At 39.7% G+C, this 22,007-nt stretch overlaps 1 protein-coding gene across 1 annotated transcript in view; it reads right to left on the minus strand.

Moving 5' to 3' along the window:
• thsd7ab (thrombospondin, type I, domain containing 7Ab) overlaps positions 1 to 22,007 on the minus strand; it is a 129,771-nt gene that overhangs the window by 19,140 nt on the left and 88,624 nt on the right. The window contains exons 24-28 of the mRNA XM_068323725.1: positions 21,240 to 21,413; positions 19,199 to 19,291; positions 18,095 to 18,177; positions 17,239 to 17,452; positions 16,154 to 16,241 (exon numbers count right to left, since the gene is read on the minus strand). Of these exons, the coding sequence (XP_068179826.1) occupies positions 16,154 to 16,241; positions 17,239 to 17,452; positions 18,095 to 18,177; positions 19,199 to 19,291; positions 21,240 to 21,413 (652 nt within the window). The remainder of the gene's footprint in view (positions 1 to 16,153; positions 16,242 to 17,238; positions 17,453 to 18,094; positions 18,178 to 19,198; positions 19,292 to 21,239; positions 21,414 to 22,007) is intronic.

Here is a 22,007-nt window from a genome sequence, read left to right on the forward strand (position 1 = left end):
AAAAAAAATTTTGTCGACCCGCCAGTCAAAAAAAAATTTTTTTTACCCGCCGGTCAAGAAAATTTTTTTTTGTTGACCCGCCGGTCAAGAAAATTTTTTTTTGTCGACCCGCCGGTCAAGAAATTTTTTTTGACCCGCTAGGCTAGAAAAGTTTTTTTTGACTCACCAGTCTAGAAAGACTATTTTTTTTGACCCCCTGCTACCCAATTTTTTTTTTAACTCGCCTATCTAGGAAAAAAAGGTATTTTATGAAGTTTTGAATCCCTGGTCTGAAGAAAAACTTTTCTTGACCCGCCAGTGAAAAAAAAAATTTTTGTTGACCCGCCGGTCAAGAAAATTTTTTGTTGTTGACCCGCCGGCCAAGAAATTTTAATTTGACCCGCCGGTCAAGAAAATTTTTTTTTTTGACCCGCTAGGCTAGAAAAGTTTTTTTTGACTCGCCAGTCTAGAAATACTATTATTTTGACTCCCTGGTACCCAATTTTTATTTCAACCCGCCTGTCTAGAAAAAAAAGGTATTTTATGAAGTTTTCAATTCCTGGTCTGGAGAAAAAAGTTTGTCGACCCGCCGGTCAAGAAATTTTTTTTGACCCGCTTGCCTAGAAATGTTTTTTTTGACTTGCCAGTCTACAAATACTATTTTTTTGACTCCCGGGTACCCAATTTTTATTTCAACCCGCCTGTCTAGGAAATAAAGCTTTTTTATGAAGTTTTGAATCCCTGCTCTGAAGAAAAAAGTTTGTTCACCCGCCGGTTAAAAAATTTTTTTTGTTGACCCGCCGGTCAAGAAAAATTTTTTGTTGACCCGCCGGTCAAGAAAATTTTTTTTTGTTGACCCGCCGGTCAAGAAAGTTTTTTTTGACCCGCTTGCCTACAAATGTTTTTTATGACTTGCCAGTCTACAAATACTATTTTTTTGACTCCCTGGTACCCAATTTTTATTTCAACCCGCCTGTCTAGAAAAAAAAGGTATTTTATGAAGTTTTCAATTCCTGGTCTGGAGAAAAAAGTTTGTTGACCCGCCAGTCAAAAAATTTTTTTTTGTTGACCCGCCGGTCAGGAAAATTTTTTTTTGTTGACCCGCCGGTCAAGAAATTTTGATTTGACCCGCTAGGCTAGAAAAGTTTTTTTTGACTCGCCAGTCTAGAAAGACTATTTTTTTTGACCCCTTGCTACCCAATTTTTTTTTCAACTCGCCTGTCTAGTAAAATAAGGTATTTTATGAAGTTTTGAATCCCTGGTCTGAAGAAAAAAATTTTTTGACCCGCCAGTCAAAAAAACATTTTTTGTTGACCCGCCGGTTAAAAAATTTTTTTTTTGACCCGCCGATCAAGAAAAATTTTTTGTTGACCCGCCGGTCAAGAAAATTTTTTTTTGTTGACCCGCCGGTCAAGAAATTTTTTTTGACCCAGTAGCCTAGAAATGTTTTTTTTGACTCGCCAGTCTATAAAGACTATTTTTTTGACCCCCTGGTACCCAATTTTTTTTTCAACCCGCCTGTCTAGGAAAAAAAGGTATTTTATGAAGTTTTGAATCCCTGGTCTGAAGAAAATTTTTTTTTGACCCGCCAGTCAAAAAAAAAATTTTTGTTGACCCGCTGGTCAAGAAAATTTTTTTTTGTTGACCCGCCGGTCAAGAAATTTTTTTTGACCCGCTAGCCTAGAAATGTTTTTTTTGACTTGCCAGTCGATAAATACTATATTTTTGACTCCCTGGCACCCAATTTTTATTTTAACCCGCCTGTCTAGAAAAAAAGGTATTTTATGAAGTTTTGAATCCCTGGTCTGAAGAAAAAAATTTTTTGACCCGCCAGTCAAAAAAACATTTTTTGTTGACCCGCCGGTTAAAAAATTTTTTTTTTGACCCGCCGATCAAGAAAAATTTTTTGTTGACCCGCCGGTCAAGAAAATTTTTTTTTGTTGACCCGCCGGTCAAGAAATTTTTTTTGACCCAGTAGCCTAGAAATGTTTTTTTTGACTCGCCAGTCTATAAAGACTATTTTTTTGACCCCCTGGTACCCAATTTTTTTTTCAACCCGCCTGTCTAGGAAAAAAAGGTATTTTATGAAGTTTTGAATCCCTGGTCTGAAGAAAATTTTTTTTTGACCCGCCAGTCAAAAAAAAAATTTTTGTTGACCCGCTGGTCAAGAAAATTTTTTTTTGTCGACCCGCCGGTCAAGAAATTTTTTTTGACCCGCTAGGCTAGAAAAGTTTTTTTTGACTCGCCAGTCTAGAAATACTATTATTTTGACTCCCTGGTACCCAATTTTTATTTCAACCCGCCTGTCTAGAAAAAAAAGGTATTTTATGAAGTTTTCAATTCCTGGTCTGGAGAAAAAAGTTTGTCGACCCGCCGGTCAAGAAATTTTTTTTGACCCGCCGGTCAAAAAATTTTTTTTGTTGACCCGCCGGTCAGGAAAAAATTTTTTTGTTGACCCGCCGGTCAAGAAATTTTAATTTGACCCGCTGGCCTAGAAATGTTTTTGTTGACCCGCCAGTCTACAAAGACTATTTTGTTTGATTCCCTAGTATAAATTTTTTTCTTTTTCAACCCGCCTGTCTAGGAAATAAAGCTATTTTATGAAGTTTTGAATACCTGGTCTGAAGAAAAAATTTTGTTCACCCGCCGGTCAAATAAAAATTTTGTCGACCCGCCGGTCAAAAAAAATTTTTTTTGTTGACCCGCCGGTAAAGAAAATTTTTTTTTGTCGACCCGCCGGTCCAGAAATTTTTTTTGACCCGCTAGGCTAGAAAAGGTTTTTTTGACTCGCCAGTCTAGAAAGACTTTTTTTTGACCCCTTGCTACCCAATTTTTTTTTCAACTCGCCTGTCTAGGAAAAAAAGGTATTTTATGAAGTTTTGAATCCCTGGTCTGAAGAAAAAATTTTGTTGACCCGCCGGTCAAAAAAAAATTTTGTCGACCCGCCAGTCAAAAAAAAATTTTTTTTACCCGCCGGTCAAGAAAATTTTTTTTTGTTGACCCGCCGGTCAAGAAAATTTTTTTTTGTCGACCCGCCGGTCAAGAAATTTTTTTTGACCCGCTAGGCTAGAAAAGTTTTTTTTGACTCACCAGTCTAGAAAGACTATTTTTTTTGACCCCCTGCTACCCAATTTTTTTTTTAACTCGCCTATCTAGGAAAAAAAGGTATTTTATGAAGTTTTGAATCCCTGGTCTGAAGAAAAACTTTTCTTGACCCGCCAGTGAAAAAAAAAATTTTTGTTGACCCGCCGGTCAAGAAAATTTTTTGTTGTTGACCCGCCGGTCAAGAAATTTTAATTTGACCCGCCGGTCAAGAAAATTTTTTTTTTTGACCCGCTAGGCTAGAAAAGTTTTTTTTGACTCGCCAGTCTAGAAATACTATTATTTTGACTCCCTGGTACCCAATTTTTATTTCAACCCGCCTGTCTAGAAAAAAAAGGTATTTTATGAAGTTTTCAATTCCTGGTCTGGAGAAAAAAGTTTGTCGACCCGCCGGTCAAGAAATTTTTTTTGACCCGCCGGTCAAAAAATTTTTTTTGTTGACCCGCCGGTCAGGAAAAAATTTTTTTGTTGACCCGCCGGTCAAGAAATTTTGATTTGACCCGCTGGCCTAGAAATGTTTTTTTTGACCCGCCAGTCTACAAAGACTATTTTTTTTGATCCCCTAGTATAAAATGTTTTCTTTTTCAACCCGCCTGTCTAGGAAATGAACCTATTTTATGAAGTTTTGAATCCCTGGTCTGAAGAAAAAATTTTGTTGACCCGCCGGTCAAAAAAAAATTTTGTCGACCCGCCGGTCAAAAAAAATTTTTTTTGTTGACCCGCCGGTCATGAAAATTTTTTTTTGTCGACCCGCCGGTCCACAATTTTTTTTTGACCCGCTAGGCTAGAAAAGTTTTTTTTGACTCGCCAGTCTAGAAAGACTATTTTTTTTGACCCCTTGCTACCCAATTTTTTTTTCAACTCGCCTGTCTAGGAAAAAAAGGTATTTTATGAAGTTTTGAATCCCTGGTCTGAAGAAAAACTTTTGTTGACCCGCCGGTCAAAAAAAAATTTTGTCGACCCGCCAGTCAAAAAAAAATTTTTTTTACCCGCCGGTCAAGAAAATTTTTTTTTGGTGACCCGCCGGTCAAGAAATTTTTTTTGACCCGCTTGCCTAGAAATGTTTTTTTTGACTTGCCAGTCTACAAATACTATTTTTTTGACTCCCGGGTACCCAATTTTTATTTCAACCCGCCTGTCTAGGAAATAAAGCTTTTTTATGAAGTTTTGAATCCCTGCTCTGAAGAAAAAAGTTTGTTCACCCGCCGGTTAAAAAATTTTTTTTGTTGACCCGCCGGTCAAGAAAAATTTTTTGTTGACCCGCCGGTCAAGAAAATTTTTTTTTGTTGACCCGCCGGTCAAGAAAGTTTTTTTTGACCCGCTTGCCTACAAATGTTTTTTATGACTTGCCAGTCTACAAATACTATTTTTTTGACTCCCTGGTACCCAATTTTTATTTCAACCCGCCTGTCTAGAAAAAAAAGGTATTTTATGAAGTTTTCAATTCCTGGTCTGGAGAAAAAAGTTTGTTGACCCGCTAGTCAAAAAATTTTTTTTTGTTGACCCGCCGGTCAGGAAAATTTTTTTTTGTTGACCCGCCGGTCAAGAAATTTTGATTTGACCCGCTAGGCTAGAAAAGTTTTTTTTGACTCGCCAGTCTAGAAAGACTATTTTTTTTGACCCCTTGCTACCCAATTTTTTTTTCAACTCGCCTGTCTAGTAAAATAAGGTATTTTATGAAGTTTTGAATCCCTGGTCTGAAGAAAAAAATTTTTTGACCCGCCAGTCAAAAAAACATTTTTTGTTGACCCGCCGGTTAAAAAATTTTTTTTTTGACCCGCCGATCAAGAAAAATTTTTTGTTGACCCGCCGGTCAAGAAAATTTTTTTTTGTTGACCCGCCGGTCAAGAAATTTTTTTTGACCCAGTAGCCTAGAAATGTTTTTTTTGACTCGCCAGTCTATAAAGACTATTTTTTTGACCCCCTGGTACCCAATTTTTTTTTCAACCCGCCTGTCTAGGAAAAAAAGGTATTTTATGAAGTTTTGAATCCCTGGTCTGAAGAAAATTTTTTTTTGACCCGCCAGTCAAAAAAAAAATTTTTGTTGACCCGCTGGTCAAGAAAATTTTTTTTTGTTGACCCGCCGGTCAAGAAATTTTTTTTGACCCGCTAGCCTAGAAATGTTTTTTTTGACTTGCCAGTCGATAAATACTATATTTTTGACTCCCTGGCACCCAATTTTTATTTTAACCCGCCTGTCTAGAAAAAAAGGTATTTTATGAAGTTTTGAATCCCTGGTCTGAAGAAAAAAATTTTTTGACCCGCCAGTCAAAAAAACATTTTTTGTTGACCCGCCGGTTAAAAAATTTTTTTTTTGACCCGCCGATCAAGAAAAATTTTTTGTTGACCCGCCGGTCAAGAAAATTTTTTTTTGTTGACCCGCCGGTCAAGAAATTTTTTTTGACCCAGTAGCCTAGAAATGTTTTTTTTGACTCGCCAGTCTATAAAGACTATTTTTTTGACCCCCTGGTACCCAATTTTTTTTTCAACCCGCCTGTCTAGGAAAAAAAGGTATTTTATGAAGTTTTGAATCCCTGGTCTGAAGAAAATTTTTTTTTGACCCGCCAGTCAAAAAAAAAATTTTTGTTGACCCGCTGGTCAAGAAAATTTTTTTTTGTTGACCCGCCGGTCAAGAAATTTTTTTTGACCCGCTAGCCTAGAAATGTTTTTTTTGACTTGCCAGTCGATAAATACTATATTTTTGACTCCCTGGCACCCAATTTTTATTTTAACCCGCCTGTCTAGAAAAAAAGGTATTTTATGAAGTTTTGAATCCCTGGTCTGAAGAAAAAATTTTGTTGACCCGCCGGTCAAAAAAAAATTTTGTCGACCCGCCGGTCAAAAAAAAAATTTTTGTTGACCCGCCGGTGAAGAAAATTTTTTTATTTGACCCGCCGGTCAAGGAATTTTAATTTGACCCGCTGGCCTAGAAATGTTTTTTTTGACCCGCCAGTCTACAAAGACTATTTTTTTTGATCCCCTAGTATAAAATTTTTTCGTTTTCAACCCGCCTGTCTAGGAAATAAAGCTATTTTTTTTCAACCTGCCTGTCTAGAAAAAAAAGGTATTTTATGAAGTTTTCAATTCCTGGTCTGAAAAAAAAGTTTGTTGACCCGCCGGTCAAAAAATTTTTTTTTGTTGACCCGCCGGTCAAGAAAATTTTTTTGTTGACCCGCCGGTCAAGAAAATTTTTTTTTGTTGACCCGCCGGTCAAGAAATTTTTTTTTGACCCGCTAGCCTACAAATGTTTTTTTTGACTTGCCAGTCTACAAATACTATTTTTTTGACTCCCTGGTACCCAATTTTTATTTCAACCCGCCTGTCTAGAAAAAAAAGGTATTTTATGAAGTTTTCAATTCCTGGTCTGAAGAAAAAAGTTCGTTGACCCGCCGGTTAAAAAATTTTTTTTGTTGACCCGCCGGTCAAGAAAAATTTTTTGTTGACCCGCCGGTCAAGAAAATTTTTTTTGTTGACCCGCCGGTCAAGAAATTTTTTTTTGACCCGCTAGCCTACAAATGTTTTTTTTGACTTGCCAGTCTACAAATACTATTTTTTTGACTCCCTGGTACCCAATTTTTATTTCAACCCGCCTGTCTAGAAAAAAAAGGTATTTTATGAAGTTTTCAATTCCTGGTCTGGAGAAAAAAGTTTGTCGACCCGCCGGTCAAAAAAATTTTTTTGTTGACCCGCCGGTCAGGAAAAATTTTTTTTGTTGACCCGCCGGTCAAGAAATTTTAATTTGACCCGCTGGCCTAGAAATGTTTTTGTTGACCCGCCAGTCTACAAAGACTATTTTTTTTGATTCCGTAGTATAAAATTTTTTCTTTTTCAACCCGCCTGTCTAGGAAATAAAGCTATTTTATGAAGTTTTGAATACCTGGTCTGAAGAAAAAATTTTGTTCACCCGCCGGTCAAAAATTTTTTTTGTTGACCCGCCGGTCAAAAAAAAATTTTTTGTTGACCCGCCGGTCAAGAAATTTTAATTTGACCCGCTGGCCTAGAAATGTTTTTGTTGACCCGCCAGTCTACAAAGACTATTTTTTTTGATTCCCTAGTATAAAATTTTTTCTTTTTAAACCCGCCTGTCTAGGAAATAAAGCTATTTTATGAAGTTTTGAATCCCTGCTCTGAAGAAAAAGTTTGTTCACCCGCCGGTACAAAATTTTTTTTGTTGACCCGCCGGTCAAAAAAAAATTTTTTTTGGACCCGCCGGTCAAGAAAATTTTTTTTTGTTGACCCGCCGGTCAAGAAATTTTAATTTGACCCGCTGGCCTAGAAATGTTTTTGTTGACCCGCCAGTCTACAAAGACTATTTTTTTTGATTCCGTAGTATAAAATTTTTTCTTTTTCAACCCGCCTGTCTAGGAAATAAAGCTATTTTATGAAGTTTTGAATACCTGGTCTGAAGAAAAAATTTTGTTCACCCGCCGGTCAAAAATTTTTTTTGTTGACCCGCCGGTCAAAAAAAAATTTTTTGTTGACCCGCCGGTCAAGAAATTTTAATTTGACCCGCTGGCCTAGAAATGTTTTTGTTGACCCGCCAGTCTACAAAGACTATTTTTTTTGATTCCCTAGTATAAAATTTTTTCTTTTTAAACCCGCCTGTCTAGGAAATAAAGCTATTTTATGAAGTTTTGAATCCCTGCTCTGAAGAAAAAGTTTGTTCACCCGCCGGTACAAAATTTTTTTTGTTGACCCGCCGGTCAAAAAAAAATTTTTTTTGGACCCGCCGGTCAAGAAAATTTTTTTTTGTTGACCCGCCGGTCAAGAATTTTTTTTTTGACCCGCTAGCCTACAAATGTTTTTTTTGACTTGCCAGTCTACAAATACTATTTTTTTGACTCTCTGGTACCCAATTTTTATTTCAACCCGCCTGTCTAGAAAAAAAAGGTATTTTATGAAGTTTTCAATTCCTGGTCTGAAGAAAAAAGTTTGTTGACCCGCCGGTTAAAAAATTTTTTTTGTTGACCCGCCGGTCAAGAAAAATTTTTTGTTGACCCGCCGGTCAAGAAAATTTTTTTTTGTTGACCCGCCGGTCAAGAAATTTTTTTTGACCCAGTAGCCTAGAAATGTTTTTTTTGACTCGCCAGTCTATAAAGACTATTTTTTTGACCCCCTGGTACCCAATTTTTTTTTCAACCCGCCTGTCTAGGAAAAAAAGGTATTTTATGAAGTTTTGAATCCCTGGTCTGAAGAAAAAAGTTTGTTGACCCGCCGGTTAAAAAATTTTTTTTGTTGACCCGCCGGTCAAGAAAAATTTTTTGTTGACCCGCCGGTCAAGAAAATTTTTTTTTGTTGACCCGCCGGTCAAGAAATTTTTTTTGACCCAGTAGCCTAGAAATGTTTTTTTTGACTCGCCAGTCTATAAAGACTATTTTTTTGACCCCCTGGTACCCAATTTTTTTTTCAACCCGCCTGTCTAGGAAAAAAAGGTATTTTATGAAGTTTTGAATCCCTGGTCTGAAGAAAAAATTTTTTTGACCCGCCAGTCAAAAAAAAAATTTTTGTTGACCCGCTGGTCAAGAAAATTTTTTTTTGTCGACCCGCTGGTCAAGAAATTTTTTTTGACCCGCTAGGCTAGAAAAGTTTTTTTTGACTCGCCAGTCTAGAAATACTATTATTTTGACTCCCTGGTACCCAATTTTTATTTCAACCCGCCTGTCTAGAAAAAAAAGGTATTTTATGAAGTTTTCAATTCCTGGTCTGGAGAAAAAAGTTTGTCGACCCGCCGGTCAAGAAAATTTTTTTGACCCGCCGGTCAAAAAATTTTTTTTGTTGACCCGCCGGTCAAGAAATTTTAATTTGACCCGCTGGCCTAGAAATGTTTTTGTTGACCCCCCAGTCTACAAAGACTATTTTTTTTGATTCCCTAGTATAAAATTTTTTCTTTTTCAACCCGCCTGTCTAGGAAATAAAGCTATTTTATGAAGTTTTGAATACCTGGTCTGAAGAAAAAATTTTGTCCACCCGCCGGTCAAAAATTTTTTTTGTTGACCCGCCGGTCAAAAAAAAATTTTTTGTTTGACCCGCCGGTCAAGAAAAATTTTTTTTGTTGACCCGCCGGTCAGGAATTTTTTTTTTGACCCAGTAGCCTAGAAATGTTTTTTTTGACTCGCCAGTCTATAAAGACTATTTTTTTGACCCCCTGGTACCCAATTTTTTTTTCAACCCGCCTGTCTAGCAAAAAAAGGTATTTTATGAAGTTTTGAATACCTGGCCTGTAGAAAAATTTTTTTTGACCCGCCAGTCAAAAAAAAAATTTTTGTTGACCTGCTGGTCAAGAAAATTTTTTTTTGTCGACCCGCCGGTCAAGAAAATTTTTTGTTGACCCGCCGGTCAGGAAAAAAATTTTTTGTTGACCCGCCGGTCAAGAAATTTTAATTTGACCCGCTGGCCTAGAAATGTTTTTTTTGACCCGCCAATCTACAAAGACTATTTTTTTTGATTCCCTAGTATAAAATTTTTTCATTTTCAACCCGCCAATCTAGGAAATAAAGCTATTTTATGAAGTTTTGAATACCTGGTCTGCAGAAAAAATTTTGTTCACCCGCCGGTCAAAAATTTTTTTTGTTGACCCGCCGGTCAAAAAAAAATTTTTTGTTTGACCCGCCGGTCAAGAAAATTTTTTTTTGTTGACCCGCCGGTCAAGAATTTTTTTTATTGACCCGCTAGCCTAGAAATGTTTTTTTTGACTTGCATGTCTACAAATACTATTTTTTTGACTCCCTGGCACACAATTTTTATTTTAACCCGCCTGTCTAGGAAAAAAAAGTATTTTATGAAGTTTTGAATCCCTGGTCTGAAGAAAAACTTTTGTCGACCCGCCAGTGAAAAAAAAAACTTTTGTTGACCCGCCGGTGAAAAAAAAATTTTTTTTGACCCGCCAGTTAAAAAAAAAATTTTTGTCTACCCGCCGGTCAAGAAAATTTTTTTTTGTCGACCCGCCGGTCAAGAAATTTTTTTTGACCCGCTAGGCTAGAAAAGTTTTTTTTGACTTGCCAGTCTAGAAATACTATTATTTTGACTCCCTGGTACCCAATTTTTATTTCAACCCGACTGTCTAGAAAAAAAACGTATTTTATGAAGTTTTCAATTCCTGGTCTGGAGAAAAAAGTTTGTTGACCCGCCGGTCAAAAAATTTTTTTTGTTGACCCGCCGGTCAAGAAAAATTTTTGTTGACCCGCCGGTCAAGAAAATTTTTTTTTGTTGACCCGCCGGTCAAGAAATTTTAATTTGACCCGCTGGCCTAGAAATGTTTTTTTTGACCCGCCAGTCTACAAAGACTATTTTTTTTGATCCCCTAGTATAAAATGTTTTCTTTTTCAACCCGCCTGTCTAGGAAATAAACCTATTTTATGAAGTTTTGAATACCTGGTCTGAAGAAAAAATTTTGTTGACCCGCCGGTCAAAACAAAATTTTGTCGACCCGCCGGTCAAAAAAATTTTTTTTTGTTGACCCGCCGGTCAAGAAAATTTTTTTTTGTCGACCCGCCGGTCAAGAAATTTTTTTTGACCCGCTAGGCTAGAAAAGTTTTTTTTGACTCGCCAGTCTAGAAAGACTATTTTTTTTGACCCCCTGCTACCCAATTTTTTTTTTAACTGGCCTGTCTAGGAAAAAAAGGTATTTTATGAAGTTTTGAATCCCTGGTCTGAAGAAAAACTTTTCTTGACCCGCTAGTGAAAAAAAAAATTTTTGTTGACCCGCCGGTCAAGAAAATTTTTTGTTGTTGACCCGCCGGTCAAGAAATTTTAATTTGACCCGCCGGTCAAGAAAATTTTTTTTTTGACCCGCTGGCCTAGAAATGTTTTTTTTGCCGGTCTAGAAATCCTATTATTTTGACTCCCTGGTACCCAATTTTTATTTCAACCCGCCTGTCTAGAAAAAAAAGGTATTTTATGAAGTTTCGAATCCCTGGTCTGAAGAAAAAATCTTTTTGACCCGCCAGTCCAAAAAAAATTTTTTGTTGACCCGCTGGTCAAGAAAATTTTTTTTTGTCGACCCGCCGGTCAAGAAATTTTTTTTTGACCCGCTAGCCTACAAATGTTTTTTTTGACTTGCCAGTCTACAAATACTATTTTTTTGACTCCCTGGTACCCAATTTTTATTTCAACCCGCCTGTCTAGAAAAAAAGGTATATTTTATGAAGTTTTCAATTCCTGGTCTGGAGAAAAAAGTTTGTTGACCCGCCGGTCAACAAATTTTTTTTGTTGACCCGCCGGTCAGGAAAAAATTTTTTTGTTGACCCGCCGGTCAAGAAATTTTAATTTGACCCGCTGGCCTAGAAATGTTTTTTTTGACCCGCCAGTCTACAAAGACTATTTTGTTTGATCCCCTAGTATAAAATTTTTTCTATTTCAACCCGCCTGTCTGGGAAATAAAGCTATTTTATGAAGTTTTGAATCCCTGCTCTGAAGAAAAAAGTTTGTACACCCGCCGGTACAAATTTTTTTTGTTGACCCGCCGGTCAAGAAATTTTTTTTTGACCCACTAGCCTAGAAATGTTTTTTTTGACTTGCCAGTCTACAAATACTTTTTTTTGACTCCCTGGTACCCAATTTTTATTTCAACCCGCCTGTCTAGAAAAAAAAGGTATTTTATGAAGTGTTCAATTCCTGGTCTGAAGAAAAAAGGTTGTTGACCCGCTGGTAAAACAATTTTTTTTGTTGACTTGCCGGTCATGAAAAAATTTTTGTTGACCCGCCGGTCAAGAAAAATTTTTTTTGTTGACCCGCCGGTCAAGAAATTTTAATTTGACCCGCTGGCCTAGAAATGTTTTTTTTGACCCGCCAGTCTACAAAGACTATTTTGTTTGATCCCCTAGTATAAAATTTTTTCTATTTCAACCCGCCTGTCTGGGAAATAAAGCTATTTTATGAAGTTTTGAATCCCTGCTCTGAAGAAAAAAGTTTGTACACCCGCCGGTACAAAATTTTTTTTGTTGACCCGCCGGTCAAAAAAAAATTTTTTTTTGACCCGCTGGTCAAGAAATTTTTTTTTTGTTGACCCGCCGGTCAAGAAATTTTTTTTTGACCCGCTACCCTAGAAATGTTTTTTTTGACTTGCCAGTCTACAAATACTATTTTTTTGACTCCCTGGCACCCAATTTTTATTTTAACCCGCCTGTCTAGAAAAAAAGGTATTTTATGAAGTTTTGAATCCCTGGTCTGAAGAAAAAATTTTGTTGACCCGTCGGTCAAAAAAAAATTTTGTCGACTCGCCGGTCAAAAAAAAAATTTTTATTGACCCGCCGGTGAAGGAAATTTTTTTTTTTTGACCCGCCGGTCAAGAAATTTTAATTTGACCCGCTGGCCTAGAAATGTTTTTTTTGACCCGCCAGTCTACAAGGACTATTTTTTTTGATCCCCTAGTATAAATTTTTTTCATTTTCAACCCGCCTGTCTAGGAAATGAAGCTATTTTATGAAGTTTTGAATCCCTGGTCTGAAGAAAAAATTTTGTTGACCCGCCGGTCAAACAAAATTTTTTTTGTTGACCCGCCGGTCAAGGAATTTTTTTTTGACCCGCTAGCCTAGAAATGTTTTTTTTGACTTGCCAGTCTACAAATACTATTTTTTTGACTCCCTGGTACCCAATTTTTATTTCAACCCGCCTGTCTAGAAAAAAAAGGTATTGTATGAAGTGTTCAATTCCTGGTGTGAAGAAAAAAGGTTGTTGACCCGCTGGTAAAAAAAATTTTTTTGTTGACCTGCTGGTCAAGAAAAAATTTTTGTTGACCCGCCGGTCAAGAAAATCTTTATTTGTTGACCCGCCGGTCAAGAAAATTTTTTTTTGTTGACCCGCCGGTCAAGAAATTCTTTTTTGATCCGCTAGCCTAGAAATTTTTTTTTTGACTTGCCAGTCTACAAATACTATTTTTTTGACTCCCTGGCACCCAATTTTTATTTCAACCCGCTTGTCTAGAAAAAAAAGGTATTTTATGAAGTTTTCAATTCCTGGTCTGAAGAAAAAATTTTGTTGATCCGCCAGTCAAAAAAAAAATTTTTGTTGACCCGCCGGTGAAGAAAATTTTTTTTTTTGACCCGCCGGTCAAGAAATTTTAATTTGACCCGCTGGCCTAGAAATGTTTTTTTTGACCCGCCAGTCTACAAAGACTATTTTTTTTGATCCCCTAGTATAAAATTTTTTATTTTTCAACCAGCCTGTCTAGGAAATAAAGCTATTTTATGAAGTTTTGAATCCCTGGTCTGAAGAAAAAATTTTGTTGACCCGCCAGTCAAAAAAAAAATTTTTGTTGACCCGCCGGTGAAGTAAATTTTCTTTTTTTACCCGCCGGTCAAGAAATTTTAATTTGACCCGCTGGCCTAGAAATGTTTTTTTTGACTTGCCAGTCTACAAATACTATTTTTTGACTCCCTGGTACCCAATTTTTATTTCAACCCGCCTGTCTAGAAAAAAAAGGTATTTTATGAAGTGTTCAATTCCTGGTCTGAAGAAAAAAGGTTGTTGACCCGCTGGTAAAACAATTTTTTTTGTTGACTTGCCGGTCAAGAAAAATTTTTTGTTGACCCGCCGGTCAAGAAAAATTTTTTTTGTTGACCCGCCGGTCAAGAAATTTTTTTTGGACCCGCTAGCCTCGAAATGTTTTTTTTGACTTGCCAGTCTAGAAATACTATTATTTTGACTCCCTGGTACCCAATTTTTATTTCAACCCGCCTGTCTAGAAAAAAAAGGTATTGTATGAAGTTTTCAATTCCTGGTCTGGAGAAAAAATTTGTTGACCCGCCGGTCAAAACATTTTTTTTGTTGACCCGCTGGTCAGGAAAAAATTTTTTTGTTGACCCGCCGGTCAAGAATTTTTTTTTGACCCGCTAGCCTAGAAATGTTTTTTTTGACCCGCCAGTCTACAAACACTATTTTTTTTGATCCCCTAGTATAAATTTTTTTCTTTTTCAACCCGCCTGTCTAGGAAATGAAGCTATTTTATGAAGTTTTGAATCCCTGGTCTGAAGAAAAAATTTTGTAGACCCGCCGGTCAAGAAAAAATTTTGTTGACCCGCCGGTTAAAAAAATTTTTTTGTTGACCCGCCGGTCAAGAAAATTTTTTTTTGTTGACCCACCGGTCAAGAAATTTTTTTTTGACCCACTAGCCTAGAAATGTTTTTTTTGACCTGCCAGTCTACAAATACTATTTTTTTGACCCCCTGGTACCCAATTTTTATTTCAATCCGCCTGTCTAGAAAAAAAAAGGTATTTTATGAGGTTTTGAATCCCTGGTCTGAAGAAAAAATTTTGTTGACCCGCCGGTCAACAAAATTTTTTTTTGTTGACCCGCCAGTCAAGAAACTTCTTTTGACCCACTAGCCTAGAAATGTTTTTTTTGACCTGCCAGTCTACAAATACTATTTTTTTGACCCCCTGGTACCCAATTTTTATTTCAACCCGCCTGTCTAGAAAAAAAGAGGTATTTTATGAAGTTTTCAATTCCTGGTCTGAAGAAAAAATTTTGTTCACCCGCCGGTCAAGAAATTTTTTTTTTGTTGACCCGCCGGTCAAGAAATTTTTCTTTGAAGCGCTAGCCTAGAAATGTTTTTTTTGACTAGCCAGTCTACAAAGACTATTTTTTTTCACCCCCTGGTAACCAATTTTTTTTCAACCCGCCTGTCTAGGAAAAAAAGGTATTTTATGAAGTTTTAAATCCCTGGTCTGAAGAAAAATTTTTGTTCTTTTTGACCCCCTGGTACACAAAAATGTTTTTGTTTGAACCCGCCTTTCTTGAAAAAAACAGTTTTTGACCCTATGGTATACAAAACCTTTTTTTTGGGTCATTCGGTTTATATATAATTTTTTGGTATACAAAATTTTATTTCTCTCAACCCCAACCCCACCAACCCCAAATCTAACCCTACCCGTGACCCTAGTCCCATCCCTAATCCTAACCGCAACCTTAAACCCAACTTCAACCCTTACCCAAAATTAGCCCCAACCCTAACAGTAACTCTCCCTAACCCTGTTTGTGTGTGAACAAAAAAAGAGCAATACACACCTTTAACCGTTGCCCTAAACTTGGAGCAGGTTTGGGATTAGGGTTGGGGCCAGGTTTCAGGTTATGGCTAGATTAGATCTTAAATTAGTGTTGGGGTTCGGGGTATGGTTGGGGGATAACAATAAGCCTTACTTTAATCGTAGTCCTAATCCCTACCTTTAATTCCTGACATACTTATGGGGGAGCAACAGCAGAGTGTTGAAGCAATTTTACATTCCGGACATGACATCATCATCGTTTATGTCATTGTCAATTATGTGATGTAGGCTTGGGATGCTAGCCTGCATTGCTAATACGTTCTGCTTACACCGTCTGGTTAAAGAGACCCAATTCTAAGTTTGCAATATGTAACAATAAATACTCTAAAATAAACCAAAGACTGACAAATTATTGTATGCTCGGTATAAATTAGTATTTTGCCATTCATTTCAACTACATATGTGCCAGAAATATGGAGAATATCACATCATATAATACAATGATCTGTTGGTGTACTTTTTAGACCACATTTTAAACATGTGAGCTCATGAATCAGATCTGGATTACTTTAAAAGACAGTGTAAACAGACTATCAACAGGTATCCACTATCTATGGGGTTTGTACTCCTATAAAGACTAATGATCAATCTTCGTGGATGGTTTGCCCTCACCTGCACCTTCACTCCTCTAGTCCGGCAGGTCACGTGACGCTTTGACAGAAGCCACAGGGTGGGTACTTAAAATCAGAAGGGTGCGTTTGGGGGCTGAACCCTCCACATCCTGTTTAGCTGCTATTGGTTTGAGCCAGCTCTTGGCAATCGGGACAGGTGTAAATCATCTCATGTGCATTTTGGCCCGCCCAGACCGCCGTCCCGTTGGCGTCGGATTCCTGGGCCTTAAGAGAGCGATGCACCTTCGCACAGGAGCTGCTGCTCCCACGACAAAAAAATGAAGAAATAAAAAGACAAACCACAACTGAGATGTGATGATAGGGGGCGAAGCTTTAACTGAAAATGGGTGGGGAAAGTGAGGATGGGTGTGGTTTCATGAATGGGGAATAAATGGGGGCAATTAAACTGGTCAACTCACCAAGCTAGGTATATCATAGACACTATGAATATGAGGAGCACAAAGGCCCCGGCGGCTACGCCATACACCCACATCTTCAGCTTCCCATCTGTGGAGGAGGAGGCGTGTCAGTTTGCGTGTTCACACTTCAACACGCCAACAGTGACTGTGACAACCTGCAACACTTCATTCTGCAAAATCGTTTACGCACAGTTCTTTGTTTCTATAGTAACACCGGCGTGTCAGTTAACGTCTAGTTTAGAGAATCACGCAAATCAAATCCTGACCCTATACTGATGTCGGTACGAATAAAGTTGTGTTAGAAGAAAAGCAGACTAGATTCTAGGAGTGTAATTCAGAACATTAACTCAAGTTTAATTAATCGATTTGACACTATTCATGCATTTATTTGAGTTAAAATTGTCCTGATTTTTAGGGATGAAGCTGCTCAGCAGGAGTAAGAAAATTTGAATGTTCTCCTTTAAGCAGCTGCAGTATCGAAATTATTCCGAACCAACACTAACTATTCTGTTGCATCATTTATTTTTCCATCTATGACAGACAACAGTTTGTGGACACGACTCATTTTATTACGAGACGAACGGGATAAAAAGTTTGAGCGAGCAGCCGGGAAGTAATGAATAGTACTTTAATTCTGTGCGCTGATGATTACTGACCTTTATCTTGGCAAGTCGACTATTTGTTTAAGTAACAGCACATTAGCGATAAACACAGCTCATATTTACAGTCGTCATCGGCCGAATGTGTCGTTTCAGCGTTTTGTCGTGGTAAACGATTAATTATACTGTCAAAAATTTGTCAGATTTTCCAGCCACATCTGCCTTCGTCTCAGTTTCCCCACATTTCTGTCTCTGAAGCACTTTGACGCGTTGGTTTGTGTAATTACTACGTGACAACTGGAGAATGGGCGTCTGCGAGGCGACCATTAAGGCCGGGTTTGTTCCCAGAACACGACAGTCTAGGGATGAAAACGTTCTCACCTGACAGCAGCAGAAACACCGTGTCGCTTGTATTTGTCATTTTTACCCACCCCCATGAAGGGAAGCACTTTGTTTGGGGGGATCTGATCTAAAAATGTGCCTCACCTGGTCCGTAGGGCTGCAGATACCAGGTCCGCCCGTTACGACCCGGTAGGATAGCGGTGGGGAGGGTGGGGTTAATGGCACGGCTGGTCTTCACGTCCCCCTTCTTGTCCCCCGCTGTGGGGATCTCCAGGATGGGGATGGGGGCGCAGAGATCCAGTTGGCCAGTAGGGGTCAGCACCTCCGTGAAGCCTTCCTCGCACATGCAGATGCCAGCCTGCAGGGGGCAGTGCAGAACCACGTTTGGTTTCAACCGCAGAGCAAACTGCAGATATGAAGGAAACCACCTCAAGACGGAAGGGAATTAATGGTAGAGACCCCAGTTCCTGGGATGGGGGGGTCCACCGCCACCGTTTGACGAAGAGTTCAGAACATCCTCAACATAATGTAGATTATCTACAATGAAAACCATTTCCCAGCTGGACCGACTAGATGTACATCATCGTATAGATTTATGATCCCAGATTGAAACGGTGACCTCAGACTTCCCATCGTCCTGACCTGCTTATCGACCAACCGGTTCATCCGATGATCGGCTTTCGTTGCTAAAAATATAAACGCGAGCTATGAAACCAGATGAGATCCACCAGCTGCCGTATCTGCTGGACGTTAAACGTGTTATCCTGATACGAGACCCGACAGGAAACCGGGTCTTCATGCTGCCGCCGCTCCATTCAGATTGGATTGTGGCAGCAGGAACATCATCCAGGGACACGTGCCGTCAGCTTGATGTGGTTTTATTGTTTTTACTCTGTTTACGCAGCTTTTATTGCACATCTGTCCGCAAAGCAAAAAGATTCTCCATCGTTCTGCTTTTTATTGTAGATCTGGTCGCATGAGAACAAAGAGACGCTCTCACCTCGCTGCAGAAAGACTTTGGCATCAGGCAGGGGGGGTCACAGTAGCTGTTGTCCAATTGGGGGTTCATGGCGGGACAACCTCCTGCAGGGGGGTGGGGGGGGGCACACGACAGATAATAAGCAAACCCTAGAGGTGGCTGAATGTCAATGACCCAGAGCTTCCTGGTTAGAGTCCTTGAAGAAGCCGATGATGTACCAACAGCCAAACACATCAGAACAGCTGATATCACAATAAACTTAACTGTTTGTGAGGCCATTAATGTAATAAAAGTCCTGAACTGATAACGTAATAACTGTTGGCTGATAAAGTAATAATTAGGGTTAGGGGTTAAGATAAAGGGTTACAGACTTCTGGCTGATGATGTAATAATTAGGGTTAGGGCTTAGGGTTTGGGACTTTTGGAAAGAAACTAATAATTAGGGGTTAGGGTTACGATTAGAGTAGGGGTCAGGGGCTAAGGATTAGGGACTTTTGGCTAGTAACAATAGTTAGGGGTTAGGTAGTTCTGGCTAATGACGTAATAATTCAGGTTCAGGTTACGGATAAGGTTAAGGCTTAGGGATTCCGGGCTAATAACGTAAAAATTAGGGTTAGGGTTAAGGTTTAGGGTTTGGGACTTTTGGATAGTAAACAATTTGGGTAGGGGTCAGGGGCTAGGGATTAGGGATTTTTGGCTAGTAACAATAGTTAAGGGGTTAAGATAAGGGATTAGGGACTTCTGACTAATGACGTAATAATTCAGGTTCTGATTAGGATTAGGGGTTAGGGTTACTGTTAAGGTTTAGGGGTTAGAGACTTTTGGCTAGTAACATAACAATTAAGGGTTAGGGCTACAGTTACAGAAGGGGTTAGGGATTCAGGCTAATAACGCAACAATTACGTCAGGGTTCATTTAGGGTTAGGGTAAACCGATAGGGACTTCTGGCTAATGACGTAATAATTCAGGTTAGGGTTAGTAATCAATTATTACATTATTGGCCAAAACTTATTACGTTATCGGTTCAGGACTTTTATTATTGGCCAACTATTACATTACTGGTCTATTACATTCCAAAAACAGGTAAATTCATTACGATGACGCTGTACCGGTAGCGGTTCTTACCGGTGACGTTGAGGCCGTCGGAGCGTTGGCACCAGATCAACGGGCGGCTAGAGTTCCCGCCGCTGAGCCACTTGTACTCGTAACATTCACCACCTGAGAGTTAAATAAACACCATCAACACCCCCACAGATCACAGGCCAACGCCATTAATCACATGAGTGGCAGATTAATAAAGCAGCTGCTAAGTTATGATGTATAATGGGTCTCCGTCACAGAGCACCATCTTCATTGTGTCTTCGCGGAGGGGTCCAGTTCAATGTTTTAATCTCCACTAAGAGCTTTGGCTTAATGACTTTCTATCAATGCTATTACGACTTTATCAATAACGCCATCAGGGCAGTAAATGGACATATTTCCCAGAGGAGTCCCGTGTGACCGAACGTCAGTCCGGCTGCTTCTGCCGGCGCGAATGAACAATTAAAGCGAACAAAGAGAAGATCTATTCTCCACAGGCCGCAGCTACAGTAGCGCCGCTCCGGTCGATGGCGCCGCTCCACAAGCTTTTCACCGGACGATTTGTCTGCAGATGAGACAACTTTACCCTTTATGCTCATTTTTACCAATTCTTTCTTCCTGGAGTGTCAACTTCTCATCAGACTCATTTGAACCAATGCTTCCCGCCATTTTTCACAAGTAGGTTGTAGTCCTACGGCTATGAAAAGGTTTCGCGATGGAAAAGCTACTCTGGAAGGAGAATTCACGTCGGTAGCATCAGCCTGGGAATATCACAGATGACTAGACGCCTTCGTAAAAGAGGACACACGTGATCTTTAATCCTGTTAAGCTCCAGATTGAATTTAGAAAAGACATTTTACACCCATGAACAGGAGGTGCTAAAGGCTAAATGTTTAGCCTTGCTAGCAGAGTGGCAGGTTACCACTCATACGTAGAGGCTTACCATAAACAGTTCAGACAGTTGAACGCCTGAGTTCCGTCTAGCGCCACCATGAGGTTCATGTTTGTAGAGTTGAATTAAAATGACCAAAGAACACTTAGCATGAATCAGGCGTGAGGGCATTTCCAACATCCTTACCGCTAAGTACAAAACGCTAACGTCCTTCTGGAAAAATCATTAGCATACCATAGCATCAAATGCATTTTTATAGCATCAAATAACGACTTAAAAGCAGATTTAACAGATTAACGAACACTCAAACACTCGTCAGACTGATGAGACCTGATGAAACGACAGCAACAACCTTTGGGGAGTCCAATCCTTGAATGTAGGGGAGGTAAACCTCAAACCTAATTGGACGACGACCACAAGCCACAGTCGTGTTTTGCTGTTTGAGTTAATAAAGATAAAGCCACAAATAACATCTCGTTTATTTAAACACTGGTTTGAAGTGAACCGTAGAACGAGAAAGATGAAGACGGAGGTCTGACACAAGTTGTTTTTTGCTTGTCTCTCTCCATCATCGCCCTCCCCACCTCCATCCCCTCCATCCTCCGGAGCCTTCGCTGCTCTTGGTGCGGTCACCACCCCCCCCTCCGGTGCCTGGAGTGATGCTGTGAAACCAGGTCAGCCTGGTGGAAGACTGCTGGGAGGAGAGGAAGCGTGGGCGGCGTGGGAGGAGGGCGGCTGCTCTAGAAAGACTACGTCTAACTGTACATGTCAAGCTTTTGGCGGCGGTGATTCACAACCCCTGATTGCACCCGATTGGGCGATTAATGTGCCTGGGGAGCTGCAGACATCACAGCCGTAAATGAATGTGTGGGTTTCCTCTGTTTAGAGTTCTGACTCAAGGAAGCTCATCTGGGAGAGCACCAATTAACCCGGACTACACAGGGAAGTTAGCAGCTCTTTCTGTTTTATTTAAGGCCGGATAGTCTCAGGGGTTGTAATCTGGCGCTCTTGTTTCCTTTGACAGTCCGACATCCGAGATCAGACGGTGAAGACGAGATCGCCCGCAGGTAGGACCCTGAATATAAGCGTCTATCCGCGCTCGCCCTTTGATGTCCTAACAAGCTCTGGTTCGTGTTACATAAACGGAGTCTGGCTTCAGATTGGTGTTCGTTTGATTCCGGCGGCGTTCCTCACCTGTGCAGGGTTCCGACTCCCACACCTGGTCGGGACACAGCAGCAGGTTCTCGGGCTCCTGGGCCAACACGGCTCGAGAGCGAACCCGGACCGAACCGAAGTCCACGCCGGCCCGCTTGACGCAGATGTTCACGCAGGAGCTCCAGTCGGACCACTCCATCAGGTAGCATTCACCTGTAGGGCAAAGGGGCGGGGTGCATCAATAAGGGGGTGTTACTGTCAGAAACATCGAAATGAACAGATAAAGATTGAACGATGAACGACCACTCACGCACACAGTCACACCTACGGACAATTTGCACCACAATTAGCTTTTCGGCTAATTCCACAAGTGGGAGAAAACTGGAGAGAACCCACGCAGACACGGCGAGAACATCTCAACTTGGAACAGAAGGGACTCAAACCCAGAACCTTCTTGCTATGAGACGGCAGCGCTAACCACGCTAACAAGGCTAGATAAAGATGATAATAGTATATACGTATTAAAGAGTGTCTTATATAGAGTTTTGCATATCTGGGTCCTGCCCGGAGTTTCTTCCTCAATGAGGAGGAGGGGTCTGTTCGGTTAAAGCACTTTGAAATGTCTGCTGATATGATTAAGCGCTTTTGTAAATAAAGGTTGATTGATCGATTGATTTATGGACAATGGTGACGTCATCAAGTCATGAACACACGGACAGCGGCCCCAGAACTATGAGGTCATTACCCATGATTCAAGCTCACGTCCACCCTGAAACGCTGCCGTTACAAATAAACAACTCGAATTTC

The sequence above is a fragment of the Antennarius striatus genome, chromosome 9, assembly GCF_040054535.1.
Source record: "Antennarius striatus isolate MH-2024 chromosome 9, ASM4005453v1, whole genome shotgun sequence".
NCBI lineage: Eukaryota > Metazoa > Chordata > Actinopteri > Lophiiformes > Antennariidae > Antennarius > Antennarius striatus.